The 13,883-nt window shown below is 42.7% G+C and overlaps 1 protein-coding gene across 1 annotated transcript in view; it reads right to left on the bottom strand.

Annotated features, from left to right (window-relative positions):
• The window catches only part of LOC124777393 (serpin B3-like), a 71,376-nt gene that overhangs the window by 42,571 nt on the left and 14,922 nt on the right, over positions 1 to 13,883 (bottom strand). The window contains exon 4 of the mRNA XM_047252785.1: positions 6,473 to 6,680. Coding sequence (XP_047108741.1) covers positions 6,473 to 6,680 — 208 coding nt within the window. The remainder of the gene's footprint in view (positions 1 to 6,472; positions 6,681 to 13,883) is intronic.

Raw genomic sequence — 13,883 nt, 5'->3', positions numbered from 1 at the left:
ATGCCGTCTGCACTGTCTCTGAAAGAATGGTTTTTCAGCGAGCTGTCCTGAACCACCTCGACACAGAAGTCGTTCGACTGTTGCCGTGACCAGCGCGCCCTCCAGGTCTCTGGCCCACTGACAAAACATCTGGTCATGGGCTTCTGTGAGACTGGCTACAGCTGTTGATGAGTTGAAGCAGCGTAGAATGACGTGACCGTTCCTGTCATCTAAGCTCAATTCGACCCAAGCCCCAGCTGGCATTCTGCTGTCCAAGACAGCGTTTCTGAGGTTTAATTGTCGCACTCTGTGTGCCAAATCACTTGCAGATTTAAGATCGTACTTTTCATGCTACACAATATGCGCACAACAAGTAATATTTCGTTATTTGTTATCCTTCCCAGTGATGTAGTTTCAGAGGCCATTAGTGTATGTGTAAAGATTACCTTGGCGCCTCAAAATTTTTTTTCGTTCAGAACACGCCTCAGCCAACCAACATCGTGTCTCTAAGAGTCGTTGTACACTCACTGTACAACAAAAGTACAAAGTTCATCTGTGCTGGGCCCACAGCTTGCATAAAGTCACAATATGACATCTTCTTTGCACTTTTGACAGAATTAGTTGCTAATTGTTTATTTCTTATTGATTACATAGGTTAACGACAAGCTTATTTCGCCGTATCTTCCATTTTTCGCTGACATTACATTTATATAACATTTTATTCTACGTCTATGCGACTATTAATGAAATTGCGTGCATATGGAGTATCGTCTCAGTTGTGTGACTGGATACGTGATTTCCTCTCAGAGAGGTCACAGTTCGTAGTGATAGACGGTAAATCATCGAGTAGAACAGAAGTGATATCTGGCGTTCCGCAAGGTAGTGTCATAGGTCCTCTGCTGTTCCTAATTTACATAAATGATCTAGGTGATAACCTGAGCAGTCCCCTTAGATTGTTTGCAGATGACGCTATAATTTACCGTCAAGTAAAATCATCAGACGATCAATTCCAATTACAAAATGATGTGGAGAGAATCTCTGTACGGTGCGAAAAGTGGCAATTGGCACTGAACAAAGAAAAGTGCGAGGACATCCACATGGGCATTAAAAGACATCGATAAATTTTGGGTATACGATAAATCGCACAAATCTAAGGGCTGTCAATTCGACTGAATGCCTAGGAATTACAATTACGAGCAAATTAAATTGGAAAGACCACATAGATAACATTGTGGGAAAGGCGAAACAAAGACTGTGCTTTGTTGGCAGAATACTTAGAAGATGCGGCAAACCCACTAAAGAGACAGCCTACCTTACACTTGTCCGTCCTCTGCTGGAATATTGCTGCGCGGTGTGGGGTTCTTACCAGGTAAGACTGACGGAGGACATCGAAAAAGTGCAAAGAGGGGCAGCTCGTTTGGTGTTATCGCCCAATAGGGGTGAGAGTGTCACTGATATACGTGAGTTGGGATGGCAGTCACTGAGACAAAGGCGGTTTTCTTTGCGGCGAGATCTATTTACGGAATTTCAATCACCAACTTTGTCTTCCGAATGCGAAAATATTTTGTCGACATCCACCTACGTAGGGAGAAATGATCATTATAATAAAATAAGAGAAATCAGAGCTTGAACGGAAAGATTTAGGTGTTAATTTTTCCCACGCGCTATTCGAGAGTGGAATGGTAGAGAAGTAGTATGAAAATGGTTCGATGAACCCTCTGCCAGGCAGTTAAGTGTGAATTGCAGAGTAACCATGCAGATGTAGATGTAGATATATGTAGCAGGAATATAAGGTTTTATTTTATCTTATAGTTACGTCTAGATTGAGTGAGTCCATAAATCGTCTTAGAACATAAATTCTCTTAGATATAGAAATTAAATACATGACTGATGTTAGAAGCATATTACATGAATGATTTGGATGTGTGTTTCGATCCAACCGCCCTAACTCTAGCGGCTGCCGGATGAACACAAACCACGACCGTTTTAATAAGATAAAATGTCCATCGAGTGATAGTGACAGGCTCACCTGCCATGGATACTCACCGAAATCAAGCACCCCAGTGCTGAGAGGCATCTACATTACCTGACTGATCCCTAGTGGCATAGCATCCAACAGCTGAGGGATAACATCGCCGAGGAAAGAATCGCCGGGGGTGCGGGGTGGAGGGGGGAGTTGGGAGGCGATCAGAGGGCCTTCTCATTAAGTCTGAGAACAGGTTTCGGGCGCAATCTGAGGCTGAAGAAGTCCACGAGCCATGCACAGTCGCTCGGTCTGTGGCAAAGGAAGCCTCTCGGTCCTCAAGATCTGAGCATTTACAGAGGGTGGGATTGCTGGTAGTTGAGAGCTAAAGCGTTTAGGCAGATAATGGGGCCCATAAGGGACATGTCTACCAGGGAGGGGAAGGAATCTAGTGTGCAGTCTGTGTTCATTCCGGAGGAAGTCATTCCAGACGTGGAATGGTTGCTTCTGGATGCAGTGAAGAGCACAGGGCGCAGCCAGCTCACATGGTGGCTCATATCGGATATAACGATGTTAACAAAGTGTGTCGCTTTGAATAGGAAGAGATTCTCTCTGGTGTCAGGTGGCTAGATGAAGTGGTAAATACTGCCAGTCTCGCTTGCGAGATGAAGGCAGAGCTCACTACCCAAAGCATCGTCGACAGGACCAGCTGTGGAACTTGTAGAACCGAGTGTGGGATCTCTGAATCAGTGGCTCAGAGGGTTCTGCCACCATGTCCTCGACTTGCGCCATTGTGTGGTGGGTTTCCATGTTCCGTTTAGTATATTAGGGGCCAAATACACAGAGGAAGTGGTTGTTACACGGTAGTGGGGGCTGTGTGAAGGTGACTTGCGCCATAGGGTGATGGGCTTGTATTTTCTCTTAATAGGTCAGGGGTCCACTACAAAGGGGAAGCGGATACATGGGTAGTCATGAATATTGTAATTACGTTTATGTCATATTTCTTAAGGAGGGTTATCTTCCTATCTTCCTTAGTTTTTCGCTCAACACCAGTGATCATAGCTGCTATAATTGAATAACTGATTTTCAATGTATAAATGGCAGTTTCGCCACAGACAGACTTTTCGATCGTATACTGTAAGAACTCAACAAATCTTTTATATATTACATTGGAATTGTTTTTCACTCATAAGAGAAACACGCAGGCACGGTTCGAAAATGAACGGACTCATTCGAAATTGTTGTTGTTGTTGTTGTGGTCTTCAGTCCTGAGACTGGTTTGATGCAGCTCTCCATGCTACCCTATCCTGTGCAAGCTTCTTCATATCCCAGTACCTACTGCAGCCTACATCCTTCTGAATCTGCTTAGTGTACTCATCTCTTGGTCTCCCTCTACGATTTTTACCGTCCACGCTGCCCTCCAACACAAAATTGGTGATCCCTCGATGTCTCAGAACATATCCTACCAACCGAGCCCTTCTTTTTGTCGCGTTGTGCCACATACTCCTCCCCATTTCTATCCAATACTTCACCATTAGTTATGTGATCTACCCATCCAAACTTCAACATTCTTCTGTAGCACCACATTTCGAAAGTTTCTATTCTCTTCTTGTCCAAACTATTTATCGTCCATGTTTCTCATCCATACATGGCTACACTCCATACAAATACTTTCAGAAACGACTTCCTGACACTTAAATCTATACTCGATGTTAACAAATTTCTCTTCTTCAGAAACGATTTCCTTGCCATTGCCAGTCTACATTTTATATCCTCTCTACTTCGACCATCATCAGTTATTTTGCTCCCCAAATAGCAAAACTCCTTTACTACTTTAAGTGTCTCATTTCCTAATTTAATTCCCTCAGCATCACCTGACTTAATTCGACCACATTCCATTATCCTCGTTTTACTTTTGTTGATGTTCATCTTATATCCTCCTTTCAAGACACTGTCCATTCCGTTCAACTGCTCTTCCAAGTCCTTTGCTGTCTCAGAATTACAATGTCATCGGCGAACCTCAAAGTTTTTATTTCTTCTCCATGGATTATAATACCTACAAATTTTTCTTTTGTTTCCTTTACTGCTTGCTCAATATACAGATTGAATAACATCGGGGAGAGGCTACAACCCTGTCTCACTCCCTTCCCAACCACTGCTTCCCCTTCATGTTCCTCGACTCTTATAACTGCCATCTGGTTTCTGTACAAATTGTAAATAGCCTTTCACTTCCTGTATTTTACCCCTGCCACCTTTAGAATTTGAAAGAGAGTATTCCAGTGAACATTGTCAAAAGCTTTCTCTAAGTCTACAAATGCTAGAAACGTAGGTTTACCTTTCCTTAATATTTTTTCTAAGATAAGTCGTAAGGTCAGTATTGCCTCACGTGTTCCAACATTTCTACGGAATCCAAACTGATCTTCCCCGAGGTCAGCTTATACCAGATTTTCCATTCGTCTGTAAAGAATTCGCGTTAGTATTTTGCAGCTGTGACTTATTAAACTGATAGTTCTGTAATTTTCACATCTGTCAACACATGCTTTCTTTGGGATTGGAATTATTATACTCTTCTTGAAGTCTGAGGGTATTTTGCCTGTCCCATACATCTTGCTCACCAGATGGTAGAGTTTTGTCAGGACTGGCTCTCCCAAGGCCGTTAGTAGTTCTAATGGAATGTTGTCTACTCCCAGGGCCTTGTTTCGACTTAGGTTTTTCAGTGCGCTGTCAAACTCTTCGCGCAGTATCGTATCTCCCATTTCATCTTCATCTATATCTTCTTCCATTTCCATAATATTGTCCTCAAGTACATCGCCCTTGTATAGACCCTCTATATACTCATTCCACCTTTCTGCTTTCCCTTCTTTGCTTAGAACTGGGTTTCCATCTGAGCTCTTGATATTCATACAAATGGTTCTCTTTTCTCCAAAGGTCTCTTTAATTTTCCTGTAGGCTGTATCTATCTTACCCCTAGTGAGATAAGCCTCTACAACCTTACATTTGTCCTCTACGCATGCCTGCTTAGCCATTTTGCACTTCCTGTCGATCTCATTTTTGAGACGTTTGTATTCCTTTTTGCCTGCTTCATTTACTGCATTTTATATTTTCTCCTTTCATCGATTAAGTTCAATATTTCTTTTGTTACCCAAGGTGTTCTACTAGCCCTCGTCTTTTTACCAATTTGATCCTCTGCTGCCTTCACTACTTCGTCCCTCAGAGCTACCCATTCTTCTTCTATTGTTTTTCTTTCCCCCAGTCCTGTCAATTGTTCCCTTATGCTCTCCCTGAAACTCTGTACAATCACTGGTTCTTTCAGTTTATCCAGGTCCCATCTCCTTAAATTCCCACCTTTTTGCAATTTCTTCAGTTTTAATCCACAGTTCATAACCAATAGATTGTGGTCAGAGTCCACATCTGCCCCTGGAAATGTCTTACAATTTAAAACCTGGTTCCTAAATCTCTGTCTTACCATTATATAATCTATCTGATACCTTCTAGTATCTCCAGGATTCTTCCATGTATACAACCTTCTTTCATGATTCTTGAACCAAATGTTAGCTATGATTAAGTTACGCTCTGTGCAAAACTCTACCAGGCGGCTTCCTCTTTCGTTTCTTAACCCCAATCCATATTCACCTACTATGTTTCCTTCTCTCCCTTTTCCTACTCTCGAATTCCAGTCACCCATGACTATTAAATTTTCGTCTCCCTTCACTACCTGAATAATTTCTTTTATCTCATCATACATTTCTTCAATTTCTGCATCATCTGCAGAGGTAGTTGGCATATAAACTTTTACTACTGTAGTAGGCATGGGCTTTGTGTCTATCTTGGCCACAATAATGCGTTCACTATGCTGTTTGTAGTAGCTTACTCGCACTCCTATTTTTTTATTCATTATTAAACCTACTCCTGCATTACCCCTATTTGATTTTGTGTTTATAACCCTGTATTCACCTGACCAAAAGTCCTGTTCCTGCTGCCACCGAACTTCACTAAGTCCCACTATATCTAACTTTAACCTATCCATTTCCCTTTTTAAATTTTCTAATCTACCTGCCCGGTTAAGGGATCTGACGTTCCACGCTCCGATCCGTAGAATGCCAGTTTTCTTTTTCCTGATAACGACGTCCTCCTGAGTAGTCTCCGCCCGGAGATCCGAATGGGGGACTATTTTACCTCCGGAATATTTTACCCAAGAGGACGCCATCATCATTTATCCATACATTCAAAATTAAGCAGCGTTAAAGAATATTTATGCAACTATGGCAGGAAGTAAATAAATAGCAAGACAGAATGTTTCATGAGCACAGCGAGCCATCTGGAATTTTTCATGTTACACGAAACACAAATAGTGGTGTGAGGCACAAATTGGCTGTTCTGCAGTAAAGCTTAGATAATCAGCATTTAAGTTTCAGTTTAATTCGACTTGCATCTGTTAAAAATAATATGCGGGATGTTGGAGACCAAATTTTGAAGTAGACTTTGGTTAACTGCAAGTAGAGCTAAGTCTCCACAAGTTGTGTCTCTTACCTGCAGGGATTAAGTTTTGTATCTTATCATGTGTCTTCTTTGCGACCCAGTCATTTATCGTTTTCCTTGCTACGTCTGATTGATGAAAATTCACTTGTTCGACTCCCGCTATAAATTTATCTGCAGATTGTAGAAATTCTTTCCGTAGTTCAAAACCAGCCTTCAGAAATATTCTATTAGCTATGTCGAGCAGTATGTCATCGGATGCCTGAAAAAGTGTATTCTCAGGGTAATACTGACATAAAATTAATAAACTCTAAAATTTGCACATAACATTAACAAGGACAGACATGTCATGAGGTTACACATTTTTGTTTAACATTTGGTAACTGCTCACAAGGAAAAAGTGGTACTATTGCTGCATACAACATCTTTAAAAATGTACAGACAGAATTCTCCTGAAAATGACACTCACTATAAGGCGCTAAAAAATGCGGGAACAACAGAAGGTACTTGTTAGGAGCACAGAAAAAGAATAATAAGTAGAAAACAACATGGAACCAGCGTGTGCTACGAAACGCGCAATATCTGACATGAAATGCACATGGAGCAAAATTAATTAATGTTTTAATGAATTAAGGATGGGTACACCTTCCTGCAAGTACACAATTTATTGTTTTGTTTTACCATTCAAAAATGTTTCACGACAGGTGTGGCATCCTAAGAGGATTTTTCTTTTTTTTTCTGAAGTAGATGCATACAGGTTATTTTTATTTTAAGGAATATGATACATCAGATTCTGTTGTCGTTTAAATTGTGTGTGCACTTTATGTTTTATTTTACAATGTGTGCAAGCTTTGGCTGTCAACCAAAATCAGTTACAGGTCGAAGTTAGGACACCACGTCAGCTGCAAATATGAGGGATGTTATAAAATCTACATTGATTTTTTAACATCCCTCATGTTTGTAGATGACGTGGTGTCCTAACTTAGACCTATGGCTGCAATGACTTTTTAACATTCCTCCCGTTTGCAGATGACATGGCGTACTAACTTTGACATGTTTTTAATTTTGGTTAACAGCCACAGGACGCGTGCAGTGTAAAATAAAACGTAAACTGCACACACTATTTAAACGACAACCGAATCTGATGTATCATATTCCTTAACCTAAAAATAAGCTCTATTTATGCGTTTCAGGATAATAATAGAAAACCCACTGGGGATATCACAATTGTGGTGAAACATGTTTGGTTGTTAAAGGCAAAGAATAACCTGTGTACTTGTAAAAAGGTGGACCCAACCTTAATTCATTATTATTTTTCTGCAAGTACGGGAATTGAGATCAAAACTTCAATATGATGATTACTATTCGTCATATGTCAACTAAGTTGACCGAAGCCAAATGATATGAAAGCATTCACGAGTAGCAACAATTAGAATATGCTGCTCTGTGTGTATGTCCATAGCAATTCTGTGTTGTAGATGAATTTCAACCAGTTTGTGCGATTTTCTAAGAAGTGTCCCGTGAAGTGCTTCACACCTTAGTTTGAGCATTCGCTCCCACGCCTGGGTTCCCGGGTTCGATTCCCGGCGGGATCTGGGATTTCCTCTGCCTCGTGATGGCTGGGTGTTGTGTGCTGTCCTTAGGTTAGTTAGGTTTAAGTAGTTCTAAGTTCTAGGGGACTGCTGACCATAGATGTTAAGTCCCATAGTGCTCAGAGCCATTTGAACCATTTGAGCATTCGCAAGATCACATATCCCAGCGTTTCTATGGCACAATTCAACCCGAGAGATGACGCTCGTACCATTGCTCTAGTCACCTATATACACACTAGAGGTCCCTAGGATAGTTTCAAAAGTGCTTTATCATTGCGTGGGGAGCATGGGAGCACTCGACAAACGACTGGAAAGCAGCGGAATAAGGCACGTGGCCCGTTCGCCATAGAATAACAAAGTATTAGTCAGTCAGCAGTTCTTCATTATCCACTCTTCCCACCTAATGTATAGAATTCTGCTACACCAACACATTCTGAAGACTGTATTCTCGTCTTCTTAATAATATTTATCGGACGCGTTTCAATACGATTTAAGGCTGCACTTCAGAAGTCAACTTAGCTGAAGTCTTAAACTGAAACAATTCCGTAATAATGACGATTCACAGGTATTTGCAAATACCGGCTGCACTGCGTTTCTGTAGACATTGCACTTTCGAAGGAGATGCAGACATATTTCAGTAATACATTGAGGCGACAAAAGTCATGGCTCAGCGCCTAATATCGTATCGAATCTCCTCTTACCGTGGGCAGTGCAGCAGCTCGACGTGGCATGGACTCAATAAGTCGTTGGAAGTCTCCTGCAGAAATATTCAGCCATGCGGCCTCTCTAGCCGTCCATAATAGCCAAAGTATTACCAGTGCAGGATTTTGTGTACCAACTGACTTCTCGATTACGTACCACAAATGTTCCATGGGATTCACGTCTGGCGATCTGGATGGCCAAATCTATCGCCCGAATTGTCCAAGATGGCGCATTGTCATCCATAAAATTCTGTCGCTGAATGGCTGCAGATGACCACCAAGTAGCTGAACATAACCATTTCCAGTCAATTATCGGTTCAGTTGGTTCAAAGTACCCAGTCTATTCTATGTAAACACAACCCACACTGCCGGCCGGGGTGGCCGAGCGGTTCTAGGCGCTACAGTCTGGCACCGTGCGATTGCTACGGTCGCAAGTTCGAATCCTGCCTCGGGCATGGATGTGTGTGATGTCCTTAGGTTAGTTAGGTTTAAGTAGTTCTAAGTTCGAGGGGACTGATGACCTCACATGTTACGTCCCATAGTGCTCAGAGCCATTTGAAGCATTTTTCCAACGGCCAACGGCCTTGCCGCAGTGGTAACGCCGGTTCCCGTCATATCACTGAAGTTAAGCACTGTCTGGCTGGGCTAGCACTTGGATGGGTGAGCATCCGGTCTGCCGAGCGCTGCTGACAAGCGGGGTGCACTCAGCCCTTGTGAGACAAACTGAGGATCCACTTGATTGAGGAGTAGCGGCTCCGGTCTCGGAAACTGACATACGGCCGGAAGACCGGTGTGCTGACCACATGCTCCTCCATAACCGCATCCAGTGACGCCTATAGGCTGAGAATGACACGGCGGCCGGTCGGTACCGTTCGGCCTTCATGGACTCTTCGAGAGGAGTTTAGTGTCCAACGGATATGGTCACGAGCGCAGGAGAAGTTCTGCAGGCGATGTTGTGCTGTTAGCAAAGGCACTTGCGTCGGTCGTCTGCTGCCATAGCCCATTAACGCCAATTTCGCGGCACTGTCCTAACGGATACGTTCGTCGTACGTCCCACATTGATTTCTGGTGCTAAATCACGCAGTGTTGCTTTTCTTTTAGCACTGACAACCCAACGGAAACTCCCTGTTCTTGATTGTTAAATGAAGACTGCCGGCCACTGCGTTGTCCGTGGTGAGAGGAAATTTTTTGATGTTCTCGGCACACTATTGACACAGTAGATCTCGGAATATTGATTTCCCGCATTTAAAAACTTAATTCCCGTCGTAGGGCCATAATCACGTCGGAAAACGTTTCACGCGAATTATCCGAATACAAATGACAGCTCCACCAATGCACTGCCCTCTTATAGCTTGTCTACGCGATGCTATCGCCATCTGTATATGCACGTATCGCTATTCCGTGACGTTTATCACCTCTGTGTAAGACACCCAAGGAAACTGTGACGAAGGTGAACGTGAGGCAGGTGCCTCTCGTATAACATCAGGCACGTGCACAGACCTTTTGGTTGATCAAGCAGTGTGGAATCAAGAACCAAAGACATTCTTTGCAGAAAGTAGGGTAGAGAAGGAAAATTTGACCAATTAAATTCCATAATCTGAAGCAAGAAGGTTTGTCAAACTCAAAAATCACAGCTTCACCCTCCATTGCCGGTGGTGAACTGGAACCGAGCTCGCGGCCGCAGACTATATGTACCTGGCGCGCCAACGTCCGAGGGCTTCTCCGCGGTCATTTCCGGTGCGGTTCTCCTCTTGCTACCTGCGACGGTCGTTCGCTGCAGTACGGGAAGCCAGGATCCGTTTACCTTAAGGCCTTCCTCTTTCTTGTTGAAACTGTTCGCGTGTTTTTGTATTTCTACAGCTTCTCTGAACAAGCGCGTGTGGTAGTGCTTCTCTAAAGCCAGAATTTCCGTGTCGGCGAATTTTATTACGTGGTCGGTCTCACTCAGTGCGTGCTCTGCCACGGCCGATTTCTCCACCTTGTAACCTCCCCAGAGAAATTTGAAAGACAATATTTAAATGTTAACGAGAATAAAACCTAGTGTAACCTCCCTGCAATTTAAATAATTTATCGACAATGACAATTAAATGAAAAATAGCAATCTGAGCCATGTGTAAGCTCCCCACAAAAATAAAAGTCAATCCAATAAAAATGAAAACTGAGTGACAATGAATGCGCAAATAGACCGAAATGTCGATCTTAGGCCCTGTTCTTACCTCAGTAAAATTGCATCTGCTCTTATTTTTCGCCATAGCTTGGAGGAAATGCATCGCAAAAATTCTTTGAACTTGAGTAATTTTTTCTCTTTAAGGAAATGCATGGGAAATTTTCTTTCAATAAAATGTTTTTGTTAAATTGCTTGGTTTGAAAACAAAATTATTATTGGGGCGATTCTTGAACAAATTAATTACAGTTAAGATACATTACATTCTCAGATGTGCGCAATGCTGCTTCATTACCTTATTTAAAAGATATACCTCGTCCCGAATCTTGACCAGAGCGCCATGTCGACCCCCGCCGATTCCTCACACACAACTCCGACTGTCTCTCGCGCGCTACTAGCACTGACCGAGTGCAACAAGCAACTGCTACTACTGACTCCCTACATGCATCTGAACTCTCGCGCGGTCAAGCGCAGACTAGCAACGATAAATAACTCTCTGGTCAGAGATTCTGTCATGCCTCGCCATCGCTGTACTAAATACATACGCGTTTCAACCTGCCCCAACCTGCAATGTCGCTTCTGCTCTTTGATCCTGGTGTTAATTGATTGAATGGAGGGTGAAACTTTGACAATGCCAGCCACTCGTACTGGCGAAACGTCAGTAAAATCATTAGATAAACGTCGGCGGAAGAACCCGGGACAGAAGCCAATAGTCAGTTTGTCAACAATTGGCACCGACAGCGTTAACAATTTTGTCGAAAATCACATTTTGTATGGGCCTGCGACACATAAAACATGTGAGAAGAAGTACCCGCTTTGCAAAAACGGAGACGTCAAACAGTGGAAAAGCACACACACACACACACACATTCAGGTGTTCATCAAAGGCGAGCCTGTAATCTCTTCTACATGACTAACAAAATTAATATACTTATGCTCAATGATGCCCAACGTATCACGCATAAAGGCAGAGAACAGACTAACAAGTTACGCCCAACTACAAGAACACCATATATCGAAAGTAACCAAAGCTATGAATGTTTACAAAACACTAAATAAAATTCTAAACAACGTGTTCAACAGTAAAAATATCATAGGAATGGATATAAACGAAAGAATAGCGTCAGGGTCAAGTTGTCTGTACTCACTAAGCAACCAACTCAAAAGTAAAGCTTTCTCAATCATCTGCCCCATAGTATTGTACGGTTCAGAAAGTTGGACGCTTACAAAACATGCAAGAGAAAAAGTGAATGTTTTCGAAAGAAAAGTAATGAGAAAAATCTGGGGACCTATGTTGGAGAATGGCGTATGGAGAATTCGAAAGAACAATGAAACTTATCAGTTAATGAAGCAACCGACTATCATCCAGAAATTAAAAAGTAGGAGACTGCAATGGGCTGGACATGTGGCTAGAATGGAAAACGACAGAATCACCAAGAAAGCATTTGAAGGAACTGACCAGGCCACAAGACCATTGGGCAGGTCTAGTAGAAGGTGGAAATATGGCTTAGAGAAGGACATCGCAGCATTAGTAATTTCCGCAGGGTGGAGAGAGACTGCGAGAGACAGAAGTCGATGGAAGCAATTTTGATGCAGCGCGTGGTCTACAGGGCCTTTCAACCCTGAGGAGAGGAAGAAGAAGAAGAATGTGTTACTGCATTTAAACGAACAAGAAGGAGGCCCGTTAACCCAAGGCGTGGACAGTGACACCAATTTGAGGGAATCAACAAGAATCTCTTCCAATAGTCCCGACTATCATAGTGGCCCCAACTCGATGGAATCGTACCATAGGGACAAATAACGCAAGCCCTCACTGTCAACGTGGCTCCTGTACCACAAACTAAACCTACCTGTGTTTCCGGTACAAATGAAAGTTGAGTTATCAATCTATTGACTGGTTTGATGCAGCCTTCCGGAAGTTACCCTTCTCTAACGACCTCTTCATCTCAGAGGCGCACTTGCCGCAAACATCTTCCACTATTTGTAGGATATATTCGATTCCCTGTCTTCCCCTACAATCTTTACTCTCTACAGTTCCCCCTAGTACAATGGAGCGTATTACTCGATGTCTTAACAGATATCCTATCATCCTGTCCCTTCTTCTTTTCAATGTATTCCACATGTTCCACTCCTCACCGATTCTGACAAGGGAAACTCCCCGTCGCACGACCTTCCCCCTCAGATTTATTGGTAAGATGGCCCAATGGAAGGCCCGTCAAAAACTGAACACAGATCAAGCATGAAGATAGGAAGAAGGTGTACCGAACTGGATAAAAATGCAAAATAAAAACAGTGACCGGTCCAGGCTTAGCAACTCCGACAACCAGCGCAGTGCCAGAAGAACGGCGTCGTGTTTAAGTGGTCATGGTGCTGTTTACAAAGCGGCCGAGTCGTGTTCAGTAGTCCCTCGTGCCATATTATTTTTTTCGCAACACTGTGGTCTGCTCGTCCGGTCATTGAAATGATTGGCAATTGTCATACTACACATTGGTTACAGAATATCACTCATGTGGAAAGAATGTGCTGAATAGTGAGAGCAGGCGAGATATCACATTGACATTTCACAGAAATGAACACAACAAATAAACGGTTGTGAACTATGTTGCAAGAAAGGAATTCGAGACTCAAAACTTCCAAAGTGGAACGCAACTTCAAAAACATTAAAAACATATATTTTGACAGACCACAGATAAACTGTTGATTGTGAAACTGTTGCATTCGTTTGCTGCAGCTTACGTGCCAAAGTATTATGCTTTCATTATTTCCTTGGGAGGTATCACATTCACATTCATACGAACAACTAAATCGGGCAAGGAGGCTTATCTCACTCTCACCAGGCTTACAGATTAGGTGCGACGATAAGAGAGTCTTGTCACATGACACACATACTGTCAGTAATGCGGTATATGACACATCAGACGTGATTTCCGCTGGAGGATTCGGTTGACAAATGTTTGCAGCTCCCATTCGAAAGCCACTTCCTTTCGGCTTCTAATGGAATAGTTGCG

The sequence above is a fragment of the Schistocerca piceifrons genome, chromosome 2 (genome assembly GCF_021461385.2).
Source record: "Schistocerca piceifrons isolate TAMUIC-IGC-003096 chromosome 2, iqSchPice1.1, whole genome shotgun sequence".
In the NCBI taxonomy this organism is placed as follows: Eukaryota; Metazoa; Arthropoda; class Insecta; order Orthoptera; family Acrididae; genus Schistocerca; species Schistocerca piceifrons.
This window is presented reverse-complemented; position numbering and strand designations above follow the sequence as displayed.